At 43.6% G+C, this 27285-nt stretch overlaps 1 protein-coding gene and 1 pseudogene across 1 annotated transcript in view; one reads left to right on the top strand and one right to left on the bottom strand.

Annotated features, from left to right (window-relative positions):
* The first annotated feature begins 5019 nt into the window (after positions 1-5019).
* SMYD3 (SET and MYND domain containing 3) overlaps positions 5020-27285 on the top strand; it is an 839570-nt gene continuing 817304 nt past the window's right edge. The window contains exon 1 of the mRNA XM_037822565.1: positions 5020-5246. Within this exon, the coding sequence (XP_037678493.1) occupies positions 5080-5246 (167 nt within the window). The 5' untranslated portion in view covers positions 5020-5079. The remainder of the gene's footprint in view (positions 5247-27285) is intronic.
* Positions 19288-20315, bottom strand: LOC119527008 (annotated as a pseudogene).

The following is a 27285-nucleotide window of genomic DNA, read 5'->3' as shown; positions in this document are numbered from 1 at the left end:
CTTTATTGTTTCACCATCCTCTGGGATACTGCTTTCTTGTTCATGATGGATGATGGTCCACCAACACCACTGTGCCTCCATTCAAGCTTTAGCCAGTGGGAAATGACAAAGAGAACAAAGTATAAGAAAGTTAAACTGAAGGAATGGGACATTCCTCTATAGTTTCAGGCAGTTAGCTTGCTGAGTTGGGGTGCAGAAGGGCAAGAAGACATATATTAGGGGAAATGGGTCATATCTGGTAAACTGGAATCACATCCTGGAACAGGCAAGATTGGATCTGCCCATCTTAGTCTGGAGTCCAGCATGTTGTCCCTATGAACTCTTCTCCCAGTCTTTAGTAATCGGGGATAGTCTATGATAGATTTAGACCCTGGTTTCCTGGAATTCTTAATTACATATTATTTAGTTCAGTAAACAATTGTTGAGTTCCTTCTATGTATCATCATGCTTAATGTTAGCACTAGTATGAGGTGGCAGCACTGGTTAAAATGCAGTATGCATGATGGTACTGTGAACAATTGACTGTACACTGTGGATGATTGTAGGGTATGTGAATTGAATAAAACTGAATTGGAAAAAAAAATGCAGTATGCAGGCATTATCCTGTACTTAGACTTAAAAGTCTTAACTCAGAATGATTCCTTACATTTTTTAGTGGCACATTAACATTTTTTCAAAGCACTTTCATAGGACTTACTCTCATCATTCTATAAGGAATTATCATATTCATTATAAAGACAATACAGCAGGCTCAGTGTTACATAAGGTCACAGTATAGAACTGGGACTCAAATCCTTGTCTTTGGATCCTGGTGCTTTCTTCTTTTTTCTACCCCACAGCCACTTCTGGACTACTCCAGAAAGTGTCAAAAATCTGCCTCTACCAGTTTGTAGGAATCAGGCTATTTTCACAGGGCCAGTGTGTCACCTCACAGATCATGTACTAGTTGAAAAGGGAAAATGTAGCTTTACAATGAAGAGACTTAACAGTTACAGTTTAAACAATGGATGAAATGTAGTTTCATTGAGTGGGACAACCTGACATTAAGCACCTCCTGATGTGATGTGATGTAGTATGAAGTGTACAATGTTATCTGTAGTATATGAGATGGCTGGTCCTAGCCAAATTCCTTATGTGTGATTTTTTAAGCCTGACCTTAGGCCTCACAGGAGAAAAGTTGCCTTCCCCACACAGCCTTGGTGCACAGCCAGTACACTGCAGTCTCTGAAGGCAGATGCAATCAAGGCCTCAGGGCCCCCTGACAAGTCATGCTCTTGCCCATATCTACAATCCTAATATATATATATATGTACACACAGAGCAAGTGAACCAACAGAAATGGCAAAATACTAAGAAGTTTTGAACTGAGTCGAGGGTATACAGGTGTTCACTGCATTGTTCTTTCAACTTTTCCATATGCATTAAAATTTTCATAATAAAAGTTAGAGGGGAGAGAGGATCCAAGATGGCGGCATAGAGAGGCATGGAAGCTAAGTAGTCCCCCTGGAACAACTAAAAAAAACCCAGAAACAACTAGTAAATAATCCGGAATAACTGCAGGGGGACAAACGTGACCGTCCACTCATCATACCCTAACCTGAATTGGGAGGACTGCCCGAGATCACAGCATAAAACCTGTAAGTAAGAACTGCGGATCCAAATCGGTAGACCCCTCCCCCACAGCCCGAGCTACAAAGCGTCCTGGTGCTGGAGAGAAGCTTTCTCCCAGCAAGTGAATATAGCTCAGCTGAGCTCCAACTGGGGTTTTAATTAGTGAGTGTGAACTGCTCACTACGAGGTACGAATCCCCAACAAGTAGACAGAGGCTTTGGGTGACGACTGACCTTGGAGAGCCGGAGAGTCGCCTCGGACTAGCTCTGTTCCTTTTTCGACTCGGTGGAGAAAGCCTCAGCCATTTTCAGTTCCCAGTTCTGTAACCCAGACAAGGGTGTGGCTCAGGCAGAGAGAGACCACTGAAATGCTAATGACCTCCCCATAAGGTGTCTATCTTCTCTAAGAGGAAAGGGGTGGGGCCCAGTTCCACTACCTGCCTTTCATTCAGAACTTACACCAGTCAAGAATTATAGACTAATCTTTGCATCAGGCAGAGAGTGGCCCTGCACAGCCCAGCGGCCCGGGGCTTCCCTCGAGGGACAACACGCACTAGTGACGTAGCACAGCCTTCCCTCAGCAGAGGTCCTGGAAGATCACAGCTGAGAAGGGGGGCCCGCTAGGAGAACCCAGGGATGCTATGTCAATGCCGGTGGTTTGTGGATCAGCGACAGAGAAAATTGGGGGCAAAACTGAAATGAAGGCTTAGACTCTTGCAACAGCCTTGAATCTCTGAGAAAACCTGGGAGGTTTGAATATTAAAGCAGCCCTGCCTCCCTGACCACCCACACACACGCACCACGTTCAGGGCGGACAGCTCCAACAACAAACCCAAACTGAGTTCACCAACTGAACCCCACAAAAATCATTTCCCCACACACCACAGAGACAGAGTTGGGGAGAACTGACTTGAGGGGTACAGGTGACTTGCAGACGCCATCTGCTGGTTAGCTGGAGAAAGTGTACACCACCAACTTGTATTTCTGAAAAATTAGATTGGTATTTTTTTTTTTTTACAACTTGAAAGAACCCTATCAAGCAAAGCAAATGCCAAGAGGCCAAAAACAATAGAAAATTTTAATGCATATGATAAAACCAGATGATATGGAGAACCCGATCCCAAACACCCAAATCAAAGTATCAGAAGAGACACAGTACTTGGCACAATTAATCAAACAATTACAATCGAGGAACGAAAATATGGCACAGGATATAAAAGACATGAATTAGACCATGGAGCAGGATAAAAGGGACATAAAGAAGACCCTAGAAGAGCATAAAGAAGAAATTGCAAGATTAAATAAAAAAATAGAAGATCTTATGGAAATAAATTGTTGGCCAAATTAAAAAGACTCTGGATACTCATAATACAAGATTAGAGGAAGTTGAACGACTCACTGTCCTAGAGGTCCACAGAATAGAAAATGAAAGAACAAAAGAAAGAACGGAGAAAAAAATAAAAAAATTCGACAAGGATCTCAGGGATACAATAGATAGAATAAAACATCCAAATTTAAGAGTAATTGGTGTTCCAGAAGGGGAAGAGAAGGGTAAAGTCTAGAAAGAGTATTCAAAGAAATTGTTGGGGAAAACTTCCCAAACCTTCTACACAATATAAATACACAAAGCATAAATGCCCAGCGAACTCCAAATAGAATAAATCCAAATAAACCCACTCCAAGACACATTCTGATCAGACTGTCAAATACTGACGAGAAGGAGCAAGTTCTGAAAGCAGCAAGAGAAAAGCAATTCACCACATACAAAGGAAACAATGTAAGACTAAATTGTGACTACTCAGCGGCCACCATGGAGGCGAGAAGGCAGTGGCATGAGAGAGAAAATTTTCCAACCAAGAATACTTTATCCAGCAAAACTCTCCTTCAAATTTGAGGGAGAGCTTAAATTTTTCACAGACAAACAAATCCTGAGAGAATTTGCCAATAAAAGACCTGCCCTACTTCAGATACTGAAGGGAGCCCTACCAACAGCGAAACAAAAAAAGGAGAAAGAGATATAGAGAATTTTAACAGACATTTATAGAACCTTACTTTCCAAATCACCAGGACACTCATTTTTTTCTAGTGATCACAGATCTTTCTCCAGAAGGGACCATATGCTGGGACATAAAACAAGCCTCAATAAATTAAAAAACAAACAAACAAACAAAAAAAACAATTAAACATATTCAAAGCACATTCTCTGACCACAATGGAATACAAATAGAAGTCAATAATTTTTGAATTGTGACTCCACTGTTTACTTCCTACATGATGTAAAATACACAAACTCTAGTGACAAATCAGTGGTTTTGAACTCAATGTAAAATATGTAATTTTTGAGAAGAACTATATAAAGGTGGGGGAATGGAGGAGTATAGGTACACAGTTTATGTGTCCTATTGAAATTAAGTCGGTATCAAAGAAAAACAAGATTGTTATGGATTTAAGAGGTTAATTTTAAGCCCCACAGTAAACACAAAGAAATTATCAGAGAATATGACCATAGAGATGAAAAGTAGAGTATGGGTTAAGAGAAATGGGGGAAAGGGCAATGGGGAGTTAAGAAATGAGTGTAGCGTTGCTGTTTGAGGTGAAGGGAAATTTTTAGTAATGATGGTGGGAAGGTGACAGCATTACAACATTCTAAATGTGATTAATCCCACTAATAGAATGCTAGGGAGGGGGTGGAATGGGAAGATTTAGGCTGTATATATGTTTCCACAATTGAGGGGGAAAAAAAAAAAAAAAAAGACAGTCTAAACAGATGACAATTGAATGCCAACGATGACCCTGGATGGGATCTGAGGATGGAGGACAGGAGGCTCAAAGGGACACAGTTGAGACATAAGGAAAAGGAAATATAGAATGTAAGCTTTGTATCATTGTTGAATCCCTTGTACTTCTTAGCTGTGCTTAATGGGATTGCATAAAAGAATGTTCTTGTTCATGGGAACTGTATATGTGAATTATAGTGTTTGTTCAAGGATGTGTGCAGCTAGCTCTCTTATGTTCAGAAGACAGAGCAATAGATGATGGAGGATAGGGAGGGAGGGAGGGAAAGAAACAGCGGTGTGACAACATGTTAAAGTTAGTGGATAGGGGTATGGGGGGTCAGGGAATGCTGGAGTTCTGTGTATGGGGTTTGTATTGTTTTTGCAACTGTTCCTATAGCTTTGAATTTATTTCAAAATAAAATGTAAAGAAAAAAAGGGGGAAAAAAATACTGTCCTTCCTCGGCGGTATGTTTTGGTTGCTACACGCCTGAGAAGCCGAGAAACTCGGTCTCACGTCGCCTTCTCCAACCCCGGACGCCCAGGGACACCGTCTGGGCATGCGCAGAGGCTCCGGCAGCGTCCGCCCCCGTCCTTCGCGCGTACGTATGCGCGCAGGGCGCAAGCGCGCGCAGACTGGCAGCCGACTAGACGCCCGACGCGGTGGACTTCTGAGGTGCTGGGGTTGTTCGAGGATGGAGGAGCCGCCGAAGGTAGAAAAGTTTAGGACTGCCGACAGGGGAAACGGGCTGCGTGCCTTGGCGCCGCTGCGCCCTGGAGAGCTGCTCTTCCGCTCGGATCCCTTGGCGTACACGGTGTGCAAGGGGAGTCGTGGCGTCGTCTGTGACCGATGCTTACTGGGGTATGTACGGAGCGCCCTCGCGCACCTGATTCCCGAGCAGCGCGGGGACAGGAGTGCTGGGGGCGACGAGCGGGCAGCCCGTCCTCGGGACCCCCGCCTGGGCGGGGTTGCAGTGGAGCTAGGCTGGGCTGCCCGCGCCGGGGCTCTGCACTCCCTTTGAGGCGCGTGTTCCCTGTTGCGGGTCGCGGCTGACAGGCCCCGCACAGCTGCTCCTGTGGCCCCCTGGGCTTGGGTTTGGGAATTCCAGGCGAAGCCCCTGCAGCTAGGAAGGAGGGAGTTGCATCCGAGCATTGCATGCCTACTATCACCTCGGGTTGTGGTAAGAATTGGGGGAACTGATGGCGTGGGCAGGGGAAACTAGTTGGATACTTTCACTGAGCGAAAAGCTTCATTGGTCTTGCTGTGGAAATCACAAGCAGCGGGGATTAGGGAGTGGGTGGGAGCAGGAGTGTGTGTGTGTAAATCAGGTTCATGATTGAGGCCCTGCAGGGAAAAGATGGGGCTTGGAATCTTGATGTTTAAACGGAGCTCATTCTGTGATGTTGGAGCTGTTTGTCTTGGGGATACCAAGATGAACGGGACAGAGCCTTGTCCTTAAGGAGCAGATCTAGTGAGAGAGAAAATTGCAGTGTAACAGGAGAGCTGAAATAGAGATGCAAATGTGCTGTGGGAGTATAACTTAATGGGATTCTGCGTGAGCTTTGCTGCTTAATGGTTCTGCAGGCAATTCCAACTCTTAACCATCTATCTAGATGCAAGAATTCATACGAAGGTGTTTTGTAAACTTCAAATCACCATGCCTGTGTAGAGCACCTTGCAAAAGAAATTTGTGTAAATGTGTAATGCGTATGCATAGTCATAGGAATTGGATTCAACCAACAAATAGTTAGGCTCTATTATGTGCTGGGGAGATGAGCTCTGTTTTGAAATGGGTGGGATGATTTTGTTTCCTAGTGCTCTTCCAGACTTATCATTTTGGGATTGGGGTGGGTGAAGATGGGGAGGTTAACTGCAAACTTAAATTTGTAGCTTGACCACTTATCTCATTGCATCTTTATGTGATTCAAAATTGAGGAATTTATTTGATTTTGCATTTTAAGTTACCAAATAATAATTGTATCTGTTGCTTCCTGAAGTAATGACAAAAATCTGTTGAAAAGAGAGTGTCTTACCATTTTTGGAAAACCATGGAAAACAGTTGATTCCTTTCAATATGACTTTTACTGAAAGCTCCTGCATTTAGAGACATAGATCTTTGGTTCTCATTCAGGCAGATTAAAAGCTGGGCTCCTCAACCTGTTAAATCCTTTGTCAGGGTGGGGGGGGGGGGAGGAGCAGAGTTTTAATAAATTCTCCAGAGAACTTGTTTTCTAAGTCCTATAATACTAATTGATGGAGATGTGGGTTATCTCACAGATAAAATCAAATTCTACACTGAATAGAAAAGTTTTGGAATGAACAAGTGATGATGAAGTAATAACTGATGAATTAATAACTGATTTATCAGAGCTGAACTTGATCCATTGACCCATGTCCAGTACCCAGAGTAAACTGCACAAACCCATCACATTGTGAATGGGATGTCTCTTGATTTACCATTCTGTTTGATTACTGTTGTCTATCACTCATTTTTCTTTTTTGCAAGAACTGTAGTGATTTAATCAAAAAAGGAATTTCTTGAAAGGGTATTGAGGTATTCTAAGTATTCCTGTAAAGTCTGAAGAATCCAGGCTCTGAGAATGATCGGGAACCAAGGGAAGCTCCAAGTCAGAATTGCACTGCAGAACTGGTTGGTGATGGGGGTGGGGGACTTCTCTTCTGCTGCCTGGTGATACTGGATTCTGCATGTACTGTGGACACTGGACCTTATGCTGCTGCCACTTTTGCTTTTGCTGTTGTTGCCCCTGCTGCTCCTTGAAAAACTGCTTCTTGCTGTTGTAGCAGCTATCAGGAAGAACTCTCTCAACCAAGCTTTGTGACATTAGCTTCTGATTTAAAGTCCTCAGTGGGTGTCTTCGATTGACTGAGTTTAGGTCAACTGCCTGCACCCCAGCTGCAAGGGAAGTTGAGAAGGTATTTAGCCCTTTCATCTTCAGATAGGAGGCAGGCCCTGCTTCCCAATACTATTCTTACAGTGGGGAAATCACCAATCATAAGATAGGAAAAGGCATATGTGCCAAGCATTCAAACAAAACAAACTAAAACAAACAAATGGATACTTCATACTAAGAGATACTTGTTTATTAGTACTTTGCACAAAAAATATAATGTACTTATTGTGGATTGCCAACATATAGTTCACTTGTGTTGTGGTAGTAGGTCTGAAGTGCATAGTTGAGAATCACTGCATCTTGCAAATAGTGTTAGGGAAATCGAAAATTGGGGTATTGTTTCATGCAGTTTTCTACTATTATTGCAGGCCCATCACTGAGAGACAGTTTCTGCATTCCTTATCATCTTCTAAGTAAAATTTATTTCTTTTTATCCACTGTCAATTGTGAGGTTCTTGAGAGTAGATATTGTATTTTTCAATTTTGTAGTCCTATTGCCTAGCACACAGTGGGTCCTTAGTTTGTAGTATGAAAGTCTCGCAGAATTGTCTTCCTAGCTGTTGCTTCCCCTCAGCTTTCCATTTGAATTAAGTAATGAAATGAAAATATTCATTTGTAACAATTAATAGTTCCTTGGGGAGGGGGACAAATCAAAATGGAATAGAAAAGCAGGTATTTATTATAATTACTTCATTAGATTCCAAATGATGTATTGCAGTAAGATTCTATTTTCTGTAGAACCTTAATATTTACTATAAGGTTCTGTTTCTTTGGCCTTACACTGTTTTGATTAGTGTTTCAGTTCTGCATATTTAGTTTTATTAATGGGAAAACTTGAACATGCTTCATGGTTTCTCTTGCTTTTTCCCTCCCATTAAGGAGCGGCTTCTGTTTTTCATTTTGTGAGTGGAAAAGAAAATGAAATGGGAAAATTGGAGAATGATTAAATGAAAGTGAAATTGTGACTTAAAGTCATTTATTTTATCCTTCTCCTTGCTGTTGCACAAATATTTTAGTTTAATGGAGATAGGAAAGATTGGTTGACTTAGGGAATGCATGTATTTTCTTTTCTGTTTGTTTTGGTAAATGGAGCACATAAAATTCCATTGTAATTATATTTATTTGTAGGTCTTCCCATTCCCCAAGGAAGTCTAATTCTTCTTTATATCCTGAGGCCTTAGCATACAGGAGGTGCTGCTGTGCGGGTGTCTGAGCTTGTACCTCGGCTTGCCAGGCCTGGGCCAGGGGACCTGATCACCCCCTGGGGAGGGTAGTAGGTACGGGCGTGAGTGCCCTCTGCAGCCCCCCCGAGCCTGGGGAGCGAGGTCAAGGCAGCTCCCTTTTCCTCACCCAAATTGCCACTGGCAGGGGAGGCTTGCCGGAGGAAACCGCCTTTCTCCCAACTGCCCTTTCCCCACTTCCTTATCTTACCCACTCACTCCCTGGTGCCAAGGCCACTCCTGCCACCGCCAGCGCGCATGCCCGTGGCCAGAACAACCCCCGCCCCGCTGCAACAGTTCCGGCGTTCTCTCAGAACCAATCCTAGCCCCTATCCCTTCAGTATTGCCATTTAAGGCTACTTCACCTCCTTTCCAGCCCTGCCCTTCTTACCAGCCTATATGACCTGTAATCACCCCTGAATAAATCTCTTTGGCGCATACTCCTACTGGATGAAGAGTGTCTTGTCCCTATCGCCGCCCTCCTTGCACGCCTCTCGCCGAGGACCCCGGCCACGTCCTCCGCCTCGCCCTCGCCTCCGGGAAAGAGCCCCCGCCGCCGGTACCCCTTGAGCAGCCCCGAGAGCTGAGGGCTCGGCTACCGGCCGCCTCTCCCCCTAGAAGTAGTAACCGCGACCGCAACTGGTGCCCCGTGTGAGGAAACGTCTCCACACAACAGTTCAGCAGGTCGATCGCTCGCCCGGACGCCTCTCCAGCTTCCCGTTTCCTCGCCTGCAAGGTAGGGCCGCCTCTCCTTCGCCGCTTCTGGAGCCGTGGGAGGTTCCCTGCTCCGAAGCCGCTCATCCCTTCCCCCACGCTCTCTTCATCCAGTAGGAACTCCTCCCTTCCCCCACGCTCTCTTCGTCCTTTTGTATGCGCACTTCTATGACCCCCGTTCCTCCTAACACTCTCCCTCTTCCCCTCCATTACTTTGCTGTAGTTCTTTGTATTTTTATTTCTTCATTTGGCGCCGTGTGCCTCTTTGCAACCGCCCCCCCCAACTGCTCCCGTTGCCAAAGGGCACTGCTTTCCGCTCTCGCCGTCTCCTTCGGCCTTGCGGCCACAGCTTATCTCATTCTCTCTGCTCGATAAACAACTCCTCCTCCTCCTCCCTGCCAGCCGGCCGGCCCGGCTCGGGAGCAATCCCCCCTCCTCCCCCCTCAGCTATGGGTAATCGTATATCTACATGTCAGGCACCTCAAGTTCGTGCTCTGGCGGGTCTCCTAGACACGCATCGCTGTAAAGTGTCTGTCCGGCAGCTGCAGGTGTACTGGGACCTCCTGCTGCCTTTTAACCCATGGCTCACCACTTGCCATCTTTGGGACCCTGTTACTTATGATCGTCTTATTGATCGAGTCACTAATGCCATGGAACATGAGAGCAAGCGCTTCCCTCCCGGCTTGCTCCCCACCTTGATAACCATCCGCTCCTGCCTTCAAGGCTCCCTCCCCCCTGATCGAGGCCCCGTTAAATCCAAGCGATGACATCAGCCCTAAGCTGAGCCGGAAACCGCATATGCTTTACCCCGCCCTTTCACAGGGCGGAGCTAGTCCACCATCTTATGCCTTGGGCCCCACCCTTTCACAGGGCGGGGCTGATCCACCATCTTGTGTCTTAGCCACGCCCACCGCGCCGCCATCTTGCGACGCTTGGGGCCTCCCACTCCCACCTCCCCCTTCGGCGAGCTCCCCCTCGGAGCCGCTACCAGCAGCTGCCGCCGCTCCTTCCACCCCACCGACTAACAACCCCTGGCTGCCTTCTACACCTCAAGGCAACCCTTGGGGCAACGCTCCCCCTACCCTCACTCCCGTGCCTAGCGCTCTTCAAGCGCGTCCTCCTTTCTCTCGTGCTTTTCGCTGCTTTCCTCTTAACCTTGCGCCCACCCCACAGAAACCGTATGACTGGTATCCCATTGACTCAGATACTATCAAGCAGCTTCGCAGGGCCGTCAAGGAGGACGGGTTAGGTAGCCCATACGCTTCCCAAATACTGCAGGATCTCGGCATGGACTATTGCATCCCCCAAGACTGGGCCTCGCTTGCCCGTTCCATTCTTAACCCCGGTCAGTTTGTTGACTGGCGTGCTCACTTCCAGGCAGAAGCAGCTCAACAAAGTGAGCAAGACGCAGCCCTTGGAGTCTATCATCCCCCTGAAGCCTATTTGGGCACTGGAGCATTTCTAAATGCGTCTGCTTATATTAATGCACCTGCCACCTTTTGGCCTATCCTTTGGGGAATCGCCTTGCGCGCGTTTGCCAATTGCTCTGCCTGTCGGCCTAATAAATTCACCAAGCTCTTCCAGGAGCCGAGTAAGCCTTTCACCACCTTTGTCTCCAGAGTCGAAGAAACCTGCGCTCAAAAGGTAAGTGATCCCCAGGCCCAATATTACATGTGCCCATCCTCAAATCCTGGAAAATCGTACTGTAATTCCCCCAACGAGTACTACTGTGCATACTGGGGGTGTGAAACACTAACCACTAATTGGAAGCCTCCTGTTCCTGATCATTACCTTACCCTAAAGTGGGCCCCTACAGGGTGCAAACTCCCTACTGTTAACTGGCTTGGCCAAGAAAGTAAGGGATCCTGCACACATCTTAATCTTACAGTGCAGCTCCCCACTGATCCCTCCTGGTTACTCGGTCAAACTTGAGGCTTCAGAATCTATGAGAAAGGAACCGACCGAGGATCACTTATTCTTATAAAAAAAAAGGCTGTAAGCCAACCATACCAAAATACTGCATTAAGAACACCCTCTGGCATAGGTCCCAACCAAGTCATTAACCCTCCTTTTCCACAGCCCTCCAGCCGCATCTTAGCTCCGGCTAAACGCACTTCAACTACATCTCAAACCCCACCACCCCAGCTTCCTTTGCCCCCTTCTCGTTATTCTTCTCCCCTCCTCAGCCTCATCCAAGCCGCCTTTGCCTCAGTAAACTCCTCCAACCCCAATTTTACCTCATCCTGCTGGCTCTGCCTCTCCACCTCTTCCTCTCTATACGAGCCCGTTGCCTCCAACCTCTCCTTTTCAGAAAGCACAGAAAACAGCCCCTTGGAATGCAATTGGAATACCTCTGCCGTCCCCCTGACTTTTCATTCAGTCTCCTATACGGGAAAGTGCGTCCGCCCTCGCTCCAGTAACTCTCCCGACCTCACTGCCTGTGCCAGCTATTCATCTCCCAGCAGCTCTGCCAAATTTCTTATTCCTCATAACTCCTCCCAATGGCTCTGCTCCTCTACAGGACTTACCCCCTGTCTCAGCACGAATGTCATCAATGAATATAAAGAAACTTGCCTCCTAATTGTCCTTATCCCTAGGGTCTTATACCACAGCGAAGAAAACTTCTTCCTCCGTCTGGAAAAAACTGCAGCTCCTGCCCCACTGCAAAAGCGAGAGCCCATCACCGTCCTTACAATTGCTTCCCTCCTAGGTCTTGCCGGCACTGGCACCGGAATCGCTGCACTAGCCAGTCAAGGCTCCGCCCTATCTCACCTCAGGGCGGCTGTTGACGAAGACATTCATCACTTACAAAACGCTATTCACCATCTAAAAAATTCTGTCAATTCCCTCTCTGAAGTAGTGCTCCAAAACCGCCGAGGTCTTGACCTTCTCCTCCTCAAAGAAGGAGGCCTCTGCGCCGCCCTAGGAGAAGAGTGCTGTGTTTATGCCAACTCCACAGGTCTCGTCGAGGACAGCCTGAAAAGGGTCCGAGAAGGACTGGAAAAGCGTAAAAGAGATCGTGAAGCCACCAGTTATTGGTCCAGTTTTTTCACTCCCATCCTCCCATACATCCTTCCTTTTCTTGGCCCCCTATTAATAATTATTCTAGCTCTCATCTTAGGACCCTGACTCATCCGCAAAATTGTCCAGCTTGTAAGGAAACAAACGGATGCCATTTTTTCCTCGTTCGTGCAAATCCAGTATCAGCGACTCGCCACCTCTGACGCCCCCCACTCCAAGATGACAGCCAACCCTCCGCAACCTCAACGCCACCGGTCGACTCGCCAACCGCGAGGCCCTTCTCAATCACCTGAACATCGCTCTCACCTCGAGTTCCAGCTTCTCTGAACCCCTGAACTTTAAACCCCTCACCTTCGCCCAGCCCGCTGCAGCGAAGCCATTGTCAAGCGCCCGGGCACCACACCAACACTGAGCTCCAGCCTCGCTGAGCCACCGTCAACCCCTTTTTCCCTTCCCTAACCTCCCCCTTCCCTCACCCGTAGTGGGCCTCTCCGGTAAAGCCTCTTCCTCTAATTAGAAAAGAAAGGGGAATTGCGGGTGTCTGAGCTTGTACCTCGGCTTGCCAGGCCTGGGCCAGGGGACCTGATCACCCCCTGGGGAGGGTAGTAGGTACGGGCGTGAGTGCCCTCTGCAGCCCCCCCGAGCCTGGGGAGCGAGGTCAAGGCAGCTCCCTTTTCCTCACCCAAATTGCCACTGGCAGGGGAGGCTTGCCGGAGGAAACCGCCTTTCTCCCAACTGCCCTTTCCCCACTTCCTTATCTTACCCACTCACTCCCTGGTGCCAAGGCCACTCCTGCCACCGCCAGCGCGCATGCCCGTGGCCAGAACAACCCCCGCCCCGCTGCAACAGTTCCGGCGTTCTCTCAGAACCAATCCTAGCCCCTATCCCTTCAGTATTGCCATTTAAGGCTACTTCACCTCCTTTCCAGCCCTGCCCTTCTTACCAGCCTATATGACCTGTAATCACCCCTGAATAAATCTCTTTGGCGCATACTCCTACTGGATGAAGAGTGTCTTGTCCCTATCGCCGCCCTCCTTGCACGCCTCTCGCCGAGGACCCCGGCCACGTCCTCCGCCTCGCCCTCGCCTCCGGGAAAGAGCCCCCGCCGCCGGTACCCCTTGAGCAGCCCCGAGAGCTGAGGGCTCGGCTACCGGCCGCCTCTCCCCCTAGAAGTAGTAACCGCGACCGCACTGCTGGAGTTATCAAGGGATAATATTTTGGGGTATTTTAAGTCACTGTATGTTTCTCTTTGGTTTTCTTAGGTTCCAAGTGCCTTCAGCTTCCATACCAAGGGTTACCCCTGGCAGATTCTAATGATAGTTTCTAATGTAGGGTAAAAAGGATCTCTTCCATTGTTAATGCCAAGCTTGAGGTTTAGTGCCTCAAGGAGGAAGGAGAATGAATTGGAAATGGAAAGTCTATCTCTGTAAGCCCTGTGGATTAGGGGAAGAATGGAGAGAATGTAGGGAAAACAGATTATGAGAAGTGTATGTTTTGACCTTCCCTGTCTGGTCAAATTTCTGGGGTTGGGATGGGGGTGTTAAATGGGTGGAGGGGAAAGTCAAAAGTAGAGGGCCTTTTATTTGGAATTACGAGAGGGGACAGCTGTGCAGGTTGGCACTGTGCCAACATTGAGGACTGTTGCACAGCAGTGGAAGAAGGAAGTGGCTAGAGAGATGAACCTCTGGTAGCAGGAGATTCTGAAACGCTCTCATACTGTGAGTGATGTGGAGGAGATGAGAGGCCTGGTGGAACAACAGGTGTCATAACAGAGGACTGAGGGATTGTGGGCTAAAGGTCAGGATCATGGATAACAGGGATGGGAGCCAGCCTGCCATCCCAAAAGGTGAGATGGCACTAGTCCAGCCATTGGACCTCATCGTCTCTTTGCAGCAGAGAGTAGTGAGGACCCAGAAAGACATCAAAGCTCCAAAGTCTTCTTGCCACCTTTACTTCAGGATATCCTGTAAGCTTGGAGAAAATCTTAGAGGCAAATCTACTTTGAAAACAACTATTTAAACTAGCCCTGGTAATGAGTTAAACTTAAATGTCTGAATATTAACTGGAACAGATTGAGATGTTATTTGGCATGTTTTAAGTTTCCTGCCTATTCATTAGGGTGGGTGTTAATGAGGAAGATTATATTAATTCTGGAAGCAATAGCCACATGTTTATGACAAATCAGATCAATTAAAGAAAACAAAGCAACTACAGTTGAGTTGCAGCGTGCATAAATGTGACCGGCCAAAAAAGGAATGCTGTATTTGGTGTGATGATGGAATCCATCTTGGCTAAAGATTGAATCTGGGGTAGAGGCAGGAGGGAATACCTTCATATATTGGAGTAAGAGGAAGAGATGCCAGAGAAGGCAAGAGCATCAGTGATTAAAAGATTCGAGGTCAACTAGAGAAGTGGTTGCTAAGTGACTCAGTTGTAGAGAGGAGGAAGTTTGAAGTTTGAAATATTTCTCTAGGAGAAAAGAGTGAAATATAGTAGGATTTCTGGGAAGTGCTGAGGATTTACTTAAAACTTATGTTCATTTATTTAAGTTAGAGTGGTTAACAGGGTAGTGCGTTTTTCCCTACCAATGGTCATCTGCTTGGTTGTGAGAATTGGGTTTACCTAGGATTTCCAGGTTAGTGTGATGGAAAGAGAGAAGGTTGTAGGCAAGGGAGGGTGTAATAATGGAACGTGGTTTCTAACCTAGGAAATGAGGTCATGAGGAGGATGGACAGTGAAATGCTGTAGGGTCAATGGATTAGAGATCCTGATGTGGTTACAGAAAGGTTGAAGTGGTCAGAGAATGGGATGACTTGAAATATATTTGCTTTAGAAGTGTGTACATTTGGTACAGTGAGGTTTGGGATATGGTGGAAAGTGGCTGAGGTAGGTAGTAAGAAAAGATTGTTGAAATAAATGATCAGGGAGTTGAGAAAATGAGGTGTTGGATGGTTTTCTAAATAAATGAAGTTACCAAGAATGTTAGGCATTGGAATGGATAGTTTCAGCAAAGGCAGAATTCAGGTTTAAGGGCTTTTAGAGTAGAAAGAGCCAAGTGGAGATAGGGAGGCACTCACCCCTGTTTAATAAAGAAAAGGCAATTTCTTGCACTTACCTCTGATTTTGTGAAATATTTTAGCCTCAGGTAAGGTGAACTGCTGCACTGTTACAATTTCTAGCTGGGGTGATCGTGAAGGTGAAAGGACTAGGGAAATCCTCTCAAAGGAAAGAACCTTGAGATGGCTTGAAGTCAAGATTTGTGGATTCCTAGGTAATGGTTAGTCCTTCACCTGGGGGTTAAGGACTTGGAATAAAGTAAGATGGATGGATTGATAATAAGGTGGGTTGGGAAAGAACTCTATGGATATGACATCTCTTTTTCTTTTAAAGTAGGAGTTATAATTCCTGTTTCTTTTGTTTCTTCCTTTTCTTCTGCAAGGAGGTTTGGGGAACGGCTATATGGCTGAGTCCTGAGCCTGAAAACATTTGGTCCATATGAATGCCACAACAGAGGACGTTCTTAATCAGACAGGATGACCTGCTTTGTGGACAGCAATACATTGTTCTCCTGCTTCAGACAGCATTATGCTTGTTCAAAGGGCTCAAGAACAGAGCAGCCGAGGTGCAGGGATGGAGGCTGTGCCTGGAATTCAACAGTACAGTCTTCCCTTCACCATGGCCAATGTGGCTTCCACTGATACAGAGTGCCAAGTTTGCTACCACTGGTAACTGATCCTGAGTTCCCCAAATGGCGATGCACATTTGGGACCAGTCAGCTACCTGGTGTCATGTTGATTAGTTTAGATCCTTTTGTCATGGAGGGGTCAGTGATTTTTTATCATTGGAATACCAATTTTTTTTTTTTTTTTTTTGCAGTTGAATTTGTCTTCTCTTCTTGTCATTTCTCTGCCTGGGCAATTGTCTCTGTGACCTGAAAATCTTCTGTAGTGCTGTGGTATTTCTCACAAAGTTGCTCTACCTTCCCAGAGCGAACTGAAGCAGTGGACATACCCTGTCATAGGAGTGGACATACCCTGTCATAGGAGGCAGCTGATTTTATAGACCAGTAGTTCTCAAATGTTTTGGTCTCAGGACCAAATAAAAAATTATCAAAACTAAGTTTTAAAAATATCTTTTAAAAATAATAAATTTATTACATTTTAACATAAATTATTTTATGAAATAATGACATTTTCCAAAGCAAAAGAAAATTTAGTGAGAAAAGTTGCATTGCTCTACATTTTTGCATATCTCTATAAGACCCTTGGATTCTCATGACTAGTCCTCCATTCATTATGTTATAAAACCACATCTTGTAGCCTCTGAAACACTCCACTGTACACTCATGAAAGAATGACAGTAAAAAAGGGCACAAAATACAGTATTATGAAAAACTTTTCACTTTGAGGACCCATAATAAGGCCTTGGGGGCTCCATGGGTCCCTGGACCAGATTTTGAGAAACCACTTTATAGAACAATGGATTTGCCTTTTATATCATTTTGAGAGGTTGGGATTTTTCCTATAATATATGTTTTGAAGCAGTGAATAACATTTGGTTCAGGTTTTCTCATAACCTCTCACTATGTATGGGTCCAGGAACCAGAGCATGGAGTTAGTGCCTTTCAGTTATGATGACCCCCTCAATTTTTTTTCCTCGTCTTTCAACTCTGGACTGGTTCTAGTTTTTTAGTAGTCAGAGGAGAGATGTTCCACTGAATTGGGTATGGCCAAATATGATATGGTGTTTGACCCTGATTATCATGGGGAACTAAGAGATCCACTTTCCATTTACTTGTTACCACAGTATATGACAATCTATTATTATTACTAAATAATATTTATTATCACTAATTGAACAATGCAAGGTATGATTTTAAGTGCTTTAGCATGTGTACAAACTCATTTATTTCTTGCAACAGGCCTAAAGAAGTGCTTTTATGTTTCTCATAAATGTAAATATGGACTAGAGAGCATTCATATACTTGCTATAGGAGTGTAAATTGATACTACTCCTTTGGAGGGAATTTGGTAGTAACTATCAAAATTGAAGACTGTTATCTTGACCTTACTTTTGGGACTGTGATCAAAATACAAATACCAAAGATGTACAAAGATATTTAGCATGACATTTTGGTAATTGAAAAAAAAAAAAAGGAGAGAGAATTTTTATGTCCATTAATAGGGGACTTGTAAAATAATGGTGTGGCCATTTTAGAGAATACTGTTCAGCTGTTAAGACTGAGGTGGATCTGTTTGTACAGATGTGGATGGAAGTCCATGAAACATTGCTGGGCGAATTAAGTTGTAGAACAACGTGTAACCTGTTTTACTTAAAATATTTCTGTATGTAATTAAGCACTTGTATATATAGAAAAGGTCTGGAAATACACCCCAAAATTATAATGTGATTACTTAGGGAGACAGTGGGATTTGGAGAGGGGAAGATAACCTTTTGAATTTTATGTCTTTTGTATTTTCCCCCAAACCAGCATGTATCATTTTTGTAATTAGAGATTTAAATAAACTTTGAGAATGTCTTTCTTATATTTTGTTTTATTTGGAATTGTGTGAAATGTGTGTGCAACTTAGGGTGAAGATGCCTTTGAAATGTTTCCCAGTTTATATCCACTATTTTGGAATTGCCAGCTGATTTTCCCAAGAACGAACCACTTGACATGAGGTGAGGCAGTTCATTGGCTGGCATTGGCTCCAGAATTTGGGACTGGGGGAGAAAGAACTTCTGCTGGTGATGGTATTCATAATTTCCCTTGCTCCACTCATGCTCAAACCTTGTTATTCAACCTTTCCTTGGTATTTTTGAGGGACTCCAGTATCCCTTAATAAACTTTTATTTATTTTCTTCACTCTGGGCAGACAAGATGACTCTATTTTCCAGCCTCCTTGCAGTTGGATTATGGCCCTGTGACTGAGTTTTGGCTAGTGGAGTGTGGGTTGGAAGTTATGTAAGTCATTTCTGGTCCTGCCATAAAATATTCCATGCCATGTTCCCTGCTCTCTCTTAACCGAGCCTTGATGACTGGAGACCATGTGTTGGGATGGTGAAACATAAGAAAGCATGAGTCACATCATGGAGGAGAGCTGCTCTGGAGAATTGTTCTACATGTCTTTTTTTTTTTTTTTTTTTTTTTAATAATAGCTTTGTTTATAATTGTCAAAAATTGCAAGCAACCAAGATGTCCTCAGTAAGTGAATAGATCAACCAACTGTGGTAAATCTGTGTAATGGAACATATCATTCAGCAATAAAAAGAAATGACCTTCCAAGCCATGAAAAGACATGGAGGAACTTTAGATAAATATTGCAAAGTGAAAGATGCCAATCTGGAAAGACTACATGCTGTAAGTTCCAACTATGCAACATTCTGGAAAAGGTAAAACTATAGAAACAGTGAAAACACCAGTGGTTGCCAGGGGTTCCAAGTATGGGCGAAGGTATGAATAGGTGAAGCCTAGGTCATATTTAGGGCAATGAAACTATTCTGTATGATGCTGTAAGGGATGTTATGCATTTGTCAAAACCCATAGAAATATACAACAGAAAGAGCGAGCCCTAATATAAACTATGGACTTCAGGTAATAATATTCTATCAATATAGGTTCACTAATTGTAACAATGTACCACACTGTGCAGGGGATGGGGGTGAGAGAGGTTATATGGGAACTCTGTTCTCTTTCTGCACAATTTTTCTGTAAACCTAAAACTGCTGTAAAAAATAATCTATTAAAAAAAAAAAATGAATGACCCTTAAATGCCCCAGTCTTTATATCACTCCTTTAAAAAGTACAAGATAGTTTTGGGAAGAGGACATTTTGGAGTCTTATTGGCCACTTGAGGAACCAGGAAGGCCTTTCCCCAGGAAGAGTTGTGGGGGCTGATTGTGTGATGCTGAGCTATACTTGGAAAATCTCTAGGTTTTACAAGATTTCCATGATATTTGAGTTAAAGTGTAGACAAAGGAGTGGAGAGAGGCAAGTGCAAGGGGTGGGAAGACCCTACTTCTATAAGGCCTATACTATTTGCTATTACTCTGATATGGAAATCCATAGTCCACCATACTGGAGGGGTTCTGGAATTCCAGGCTGTATCTTAGACAGTAGGCTTCAAAGCCTTGGCTTATCCCACTGGACCATGTTCGCTCTGGAGCTAGTCCTACAGCTGGACCAGCAAAGTTGCTGTGCATTTACCCTGTCCTTCTGGCTGAGGTCTTGTGGGTGAGAGATAGTGATATAGACAGCTTAAGGAAGAGCTGATATCTCATTCTCATCAGGAAGACTGTACAATTCCATGATTTGGGGTATGTCATAAGCATCGGAGTACAAAGCAGGAACTGAGGTCACAAGCATTTCCAACTCTCGATCATGCGTTTGGGTTTCACTTGTGGGATTCCCAGAGAAGTCCGAGTCCCGTGCCCAATTGGAAGGGCCTAATGGCTGAGGTGGAAGGAAGCTGTAGGAATGTGAAACCACAGGAATAAAAGAATAAGGATTGGCGCTTGCTCTGGGTGAGACGGGCACATTCTCCTTGGCTGGAAGGATCTGGCTTGGTTTCTCTAGTGATCGCTGCTGTTGTTGCTGTTGCTGCTTCCTCAGTTTGGATTGTCGGTTCCTGAACCAAATCTTCACTCTTGACTCCTCTATGTTGAATTTCAAAGCAAGTTTCTTCTGGATATTTTTATCTGGAAACATGGTCTAGCTGAATAGAGACTCCAATTCTTCATGCTGTTTGTGAGAATGAGGTACAGTCATGATGCTTCCTCCAAATTGAGGAACTGGCTTGATCCTGAGGTACCAAGTGCATGCTTGAACCGTGCATATTGATAAAACGGTCTGGCTAGGGAGTCTTAGGGGGCATTCTGTTCATCAGGGTTATGGGATCAGCTGGATTCTGTGGTATCAAGTTCATACTGGAATCACCCATGCTGATAAAAGCAGGCTGGGGATTCTCTGGGGCCATTCTGTTCATCAGAGGTCCCGAAATCTGAGATGGAAAGCTGTGATCCCCTTGTTCTTGTGGTATCATGTTCATGCAGGAATCACCCATGTGGGTAAAAGAGTGGGGCTGGGGATTCCCAGGGGCCCCTCTGCCCATCTGGGCAGCAGTGGGCTCCATTGGTAAGTCTATCATGAATCCCTTCGAAGTGTCCCTTTTCAGTCCTGTTTTATGTATCTCTCTCTGGAAATGCAGTTTCTTCAGTGTGTCCTCATGGTGTTCTACATGCCTTAGATTTAGTGGGAGCGAGAAATAAACCTCTGTTGATCTAAATCACTTAGAGCAGTGCTTCTCAAACTTTAAGGTACATATGAATCACCTGATGATCTTGTTACAGTACAGATTCTGATTGTGTAAGGTCTGGATTGGGATTTGAGGTTCTATAGTTCTAACAGTCTTCCAGGTAGTGCTAATGCTGCTGGTTTACTGATCAAATATGAGTAGCAAAGACTTTTAAAAGGGTTAGGTGAGATGACATATAGCCCACTGTAAGTACTTATCAAATGTAGATTATAGTATCCCTGAAACTGCACTAGATATGATGAAAAGGAATTAGGAGTTATATATAATCAAATGTTTAAATTATTCCTAGGTACACCTTTTTAATATGAAGCTGTAGAGGTGTGTAGGGCATTGTAGTCTTTTATATATGATGGACTGTATTTCATTTTAGTAGTATGTGTGTAAAACATTGTATGAAATTAGAACCTGGAGTTATTTTTTAAGATCAGTTTGAACATTTACCCCTTAGAATTACCATGATTTTGGTATTTGAAATAGTAATATGCTCCTCTACTTACCTCCATGGAAGGAAAATCTAATCTCTTCCCACCCAAATTTTTAAACATTTTAAGACTTTTATTTAGAAATAATTTCAAACTTACAGAAAATTTGCAAGAATAGTACAAAAAAATCTGTGTACTCCTTGCCCAAATTAAGCTATTAACATTTTACCTCATTTGCTTTGTCATTTATGCACACTCTCTCCTCTTTCCTCCCTTGCACTCCCATATCTGTCTACACACCCACACCCACACACACACACACGCACAAAATTTCTTCTTTCTGAAGATGTTCATTACATATATCCTGGCTTTTTACTCCTAAATACTTGAATGTACATATCCAAAGAATAGGTAAATTCTCCTCTATAAGCACATATGGTTATCAACGTTAGTAAATTTAACGTTGTTACAGTACATTACCATCTGTATTCCATTTTTGTCAGTTGACCCAATAAGTTCTTAATAACATATTTTTCCTCCATTATCCTGTCTAGGGTTAGATATTATACTTGTTGCTTTGGTTTGGAACATTTCTACAACTTTCCTTTGTTATGTGCAATGCTAACATTTTTGAAGGGTCTAGTCCTCTTTTTTTTTTTAATTTTTGTAGATTCTTCATTTGGGGTTTATCTAATGTTTCTTCATGGGTAGATTCAGATTACACATTTTCAGATGGAATGCTACATAGGGTATGATGTATCCTTCTCAGGATATCACATCTGGAGACTCATGATGTCCAACTACCTTTTTGATACTGTTAATTTTGATCAATCAGTCAAGCTGTTGTTTGCTTTCTCCACTGTGTATCATTTTCCACCATTGCAACTAATTTTTTAATTGCAATTTTTTTGAGATACACTGACACACCATTTAATCCATCCAAAGTATACAATCAGTGGCTCGCAGTATCATTATATAGTTGTGCATTCATCACCGCAATTTACATTTTCATTATTCCAAAATAAAGAAAAAATATAACAAAATAAAAAAGAAATAAAAAAGAACACCCAAATCATCCCATATCCGTTATCCCCCTCTATTATTTATATATTTTTGTCATTATTTTATTACTTATCTGTCCAGACACTGGTTAAAGGGAGTGTCAGTCACCAGGTTTTCACTATCACATAGTCACACAATAAAAGCTATACAGTTATACATTTATCATCAAGAATCAAGTCTTCTGGATTACTGTTCAACAGATTCAGGTGTTTCCTTCTAACTATTCTAATACACAAGAAACTGAAAAGGAATATCTATAAAATGCATACGAATAATCTCCAGATTGACCTCTTGATTCTATTTTAGATCTCTCAGCCCCCTGAAACTTTATTTTGTTTCATTTCTTTTCCCCCTTTTGGTCAAGATGGCATTCTCAATCCCACAATGCCAGGGCCAGGCTCATCCCTGGGAGTCCTGTCCCTCATCGCCAGGGAGACTTATACCCCTGGGAGTCATGTCCCACGTAGCAGGGAGGGTAGTGAGTTTATTTGCAGAGTTGGCTGAGAGAAAGAACAGCAACAAAAGAGGTTCTCTGGGAGTGACTCTTAGGCATAATTATTAGTAGGGTTAGCTTTTCTTTTGCAGGAATGAGTTTCATAAGGGCAAGTCCCAAGATTGGGGGCTTGACTTATTAAATTGGTATTCCCTAAGGCTTGTGGGAATATCAGGAATTCCCCAGGTGAGGAAGTTTAATATTTCCACTTTTTTTCCCAGTCCCTCAAGGGGACTTCCAACTAATTTTTGTGGGGAGACACTAAAACTATGTGGTTTCATTATGCTATTTTCTCTGCTTTTGGGATTGTTTGAAAATTTCTATGATAAAAGGAAAAAGGGATATTTCCCAAGTGTCTGGTCATCCTTGGCTAGTCAGTTTAAGAGTGAGACATTAAAAAGATTTCAGTTTTAAAAAAAAAAAACAAAAAACTTTGGGCATTTGTACAGATTCTTGTCTATGGTCATTTGGTTCTCTGCCACCCGGCAGGGTTATTCTCTGGTTCTGGTCAGTTTTTCCAGGAAGGGATTCTGTTAGTTAGGGTTTGACCAGAGAAATAGACTCACTGAAGGAGAAAGGATAAGAATTACAGTGCTTAGATCTTACACAGTTGTGAGAGTTGGCAAAGCTGCTGTTTCCTTTGCATCTGGTGGTGGGCCTGAAGTCACTGTAAGTCAGCAGAACTGGCAGTTGGGAAGAAAAGTTGGATGTGAAGTGGGGGTGGGGGAAGCAAGAACAACTGGAATATAACTGGAACTAATGAAGACACACTGGAACTGTCCCTCATTGCTTCCTATCTCAATGATGTTGATAGCTGCAAAAATTGCCAGTGCCTTTTGCCACAAAGGGACAGGACTTGAAGGTTAAGGAAGACATCCAGTGGGAGATGGAGGAGCTGAGGGCTTGGCTGCTGCTCTATGCAAACTATTATTTGAGTGAGCCAGTTATTCAGTGACAGTGAATGCCGCTATAGCAGTACCTGCTGACCTACACAGAACCTTCAGAACATAATGACAGCTGCTTCATGTACGCTTTCCAGATCTCACACACATTTCTTTTGTGGCCAGCCCTAACCTGGAACCATATAAGAGAAGAAACTTCTGGGAAATGTAGTTTCAGCTTGCTATGTTGATAGAGTACACAGTTTATCCCTTGTTAACTATACACATCTCTTTGTAACCTTGCTTAAGGTCAATAACAAAATCATCCTCCCATCTAGCTATCTTTGTGCAATCAAAACATACTAAGCCTCTACTCAAAAGAGTATACAAAATCCCTTTATCCATCTTTAGGTGATGTTTATTCCACTTCTAGCTGAGACACATTGCCCCTATGATATCCCGTAATCCACTATCATTCTTCAAGATCCTTTTATCTTTTGCATTGGCCAAATAGTTAAATAAGGATGTGGGAGGAATCACCACTTCTGCATCTTTCAAGTCACTGATAGTGGCATTAATTCTTCCAGAAATGCAATACTGCTTTTGGTTTACTATTTAGATAAGTAGAGGCAGTTGTAGTGGTTTCAACTTGGACTTTTCTACCATAATTGCCATGACTCCATAAGGGAGTTCTGAGAGTTGCCAATGATGTCTATTCCAATTATGCATTTTAGAACTGAAGAATAAAATCACAGGGTGGATTTGAGGACCCACTTTGAGGTGAATCTCAGCCCAAATTCTGTTGTTTCCCTGACTTCCATAAGCATCTATTCTTAACTGGTGGACCATGGTGGCATTTTGTGTCTTCAGGAATAAACTTTAGTTCATAAGCCAGTGCCCAGTAATTCACCAAAAGTCTGTTTATGTTCTCTTCTCCAGTGCACAGTCACCCTTGTAATGACTATAAACCCCTTTTGGGAAGCTGAGGAGGAAGATTTACAGTATACATATTTGGCTCTGTGGCAGGGTTCTTTCTCAAGAGGACCTGCTTCCCTTCATCCATTATGCACTGGATCTGCGAAATGGCTCAAATCTGGGAATTGGGAAATGGACCATGTGATGGTTAGGTTCATGTGTCAACTTGGCCAGGTGATAGTACCCAGCTGTCTGGTCAAGCAAACACTGGCCTAACAATTGCTGTGAGGATGTTTGTGGCTGGTTAATAAACCAATAGGCTGGTTTATTAAATCATCAGTCAATTGACTGCAGCTGTGACTGATGACTCACCAAAGGGCGTGTCTTTCACAATGAGAGAATGCAATTGGCTGGATTTAATCCAGTTACTCAGTTGAAGACTTATAAGCGAGACAGATAGAGGACCTTCACTTCTTCTTCGGCTGCCCAGTGAAGCGTTTCCTGAGGAGTTTGTCGAAGTTGCCAGTTCGTTTCCTGAGGAGCTCATCGAACATGTTCGTTGAAGATCCCAGTTCATTTCCTGAGGAGTTCGTCGAAGTTGCCGGTTCGTTTCCTGAGGAGTTCATTGGACATCTTCCTTGGAGTTGATAGTTTGCTGACTGCCCTACAGAATTTGGACTCATGCATACCTACAGTTGTGTGAGTCGCTTTTACAGATCTGATAGTCAGAGACACCTCTCATTGATTCTGTTTCCCTAGGGAACCCTAACTAATACAGACCACAACTCTTTATTTTGGTGATTCAAGTCAGGCTTCTGTTTACCAGACCCAGAGCTTTTCCACCTACACTTATCAAGTAAGATTTTAGTAGGTTGCCCATCTAGTTCAGTTCTGGGAACACTGATCTTTTAGCCAGTGTCAATGGTCTCTGCATTTCAAAGCCTCCCTTCTGATACCTATTTTGGCTGCCCATTATATATCCACTTCCACCTTGTCTTTGTTGATTAAGTGCTACCACTTAGTCCCTGCCATCACAGGATTCATCCCCATTGAATTCAGGGACCATAGGTAGCAGTAGTTTCCAATTTTATTCCTGTTCTACAGGGAATAGCCACCACAGAGTTCTTAAAGGATGCCAGGGCTCCCTTCATGAATGTATTTCTCATAGCTTGGTGAATGGAATGTTATCTGGATCCTCCCAGGGGACATGGTTAAGGGGTGAATAAGCAGGTAGGGGCTTATCCACACCAGCATTCTTAGCTGCCTAAGCCATTTGATATCCTCTTTCTCAGTATATCACAGAAGTTCTGGTATTTCGGCTGCATTTAGTGGAGGCCATGTTTCAGTTAGCCAACCAAGCAAACTGTTTGAGCTGTTCCCTGCTGTTCAAGTTAACGTATTAAGTCCACCATCTCTGCTTAGTGTACCCATATCAATAAATTCAGCTCTATCCAACATTAGCTTCCTTCCATCGTAATCCAGCACTCTTAAGACTCATTCCCACATGAGTTTCCCAGTTTCTGTTTATATAAATTGGCAAAATCTTTCCATTCTTTTGGTATGTAATGCACTTCTTCAAGGGTCACACTTTTTAACTTTATCTTTGGGGACCTGCCAGGCTTTGAGTGTAGTCTTGAATCTAGAGACAATGAGAAGCTGAGAGGCTAGTTCCTGAGGAGGATCAGTGGTTCTCTGCAAGGCAGTAACTGTAGGGGAAGTCATAAGGGAGACCAACCTTCTCAGAGTGCTTTTCCTGGGAATTTAGGGGTTCAAGGTACCAACCTTCATGGTTTTCTGCCCAAATGTTTGCATTCCACTCCTTCCCAGTCAATTCCCTAACTTTATATAAGAGTTTAAAGTGAGGTTAGAAATTAAATTTGCATAATAATTTAGTCCTTGCCACTCCAAGTTTGGTCTGTGAATTAGCATCGGCATTAATTGGAAGCTTGTTAGAAATGCAGAATTTTATGCCACATCATAGACTTACTTAACATACATTAAGATAACCATGTAACTTGTATGTGCATTAAACTGAGAGCACTGATTTCTGTAAGTACTTTTAAACTTTTTCTCAACAACTCAGTTATTTGACAAATACTTCATTTGATATTCTTTTGGGGTCCTATGATTTAATTTTTTTTGTTTTTTTGTACAAAAACCTTTATTTACACCTCTGATTATTTTCTCAAGATAAAATTCTCAAAAGTGGGATTACAGGGTCTAGTGGCATAAACTGGTTCAGGCTTTTGATTTATACTGTTAAATTGTCCACCAGAAAAGAAATGCCATTTTATATTGCTAACAGCTGTGTATGAGACTCCTTCCATGATTTAATTTTACATTTAATTCTATATATGTTACATCTAAGATTTTTGCAGATAAAGTTTTATATTTCCCATTTCCATCTGGGAGTTCCTTGTAGGGTCTTAATTAGATATAATACTCCCTCTGGTGGACAATGGCCTGAAAAGCACACAGACGGTTTTCAGAAGAGTGATTTAGTTTTCACCTATTAAAAAGTAATACCCCTGAGTTCAGGTTACTGTTCCAGTTTGCTGATGCTGCCATTATGCAAAATACCAGAAATGGATTGGCTTTTATTGAGGGGGTTTATTTGGTTACAAAGTTACAGCCCTAAGGCCATAAAAGTGTCCAAACTAAGACATGAACAATGAGGTACATGCCCTTCACTGAAGAACGGCCAGTGGCATCTGGAAAACTGTCAGCTGGGAAGGCACGTGGCTGGTATCTGCTCCGGGGTTCTGGTTTCAAAATGGCTTTCTCCCAGGATGTTTCTCTCTAAGCGTCTGAGGGTATTCTCTTAGTTTCTCCCAGGCAGACTCTGGACTAGCAAAAGTCTGCTTCAATGGCTACCTCCAAAATGTATCTAACCTGCTGTACCGAGCTCCTTTTGTCTGAGCACTTATGGAGCTCACTGATTTAAT

This window comes from Choloepus didactylus, chromosome 2 (genome assembly GCF_015220235.1).
Source record: "Choloepus didactylus isolate mChoDid1 chromosome 2, mChoDid1.pri, whole genome shotgun sequence".
In the NCBI taxonomy this organism is placed as follows: domain Eukaryota; kingdom Metazoa; phylum Chordata; class Mammalia; order Pilosa; family Megalonychidae; genus Choloepus; species Choloepus didactylus.
The sequence above is the reverse complement of the archived record's forward strand: the minus strand, read 5'-3'. Positions and strand labels throughout refer to the sequence as shown.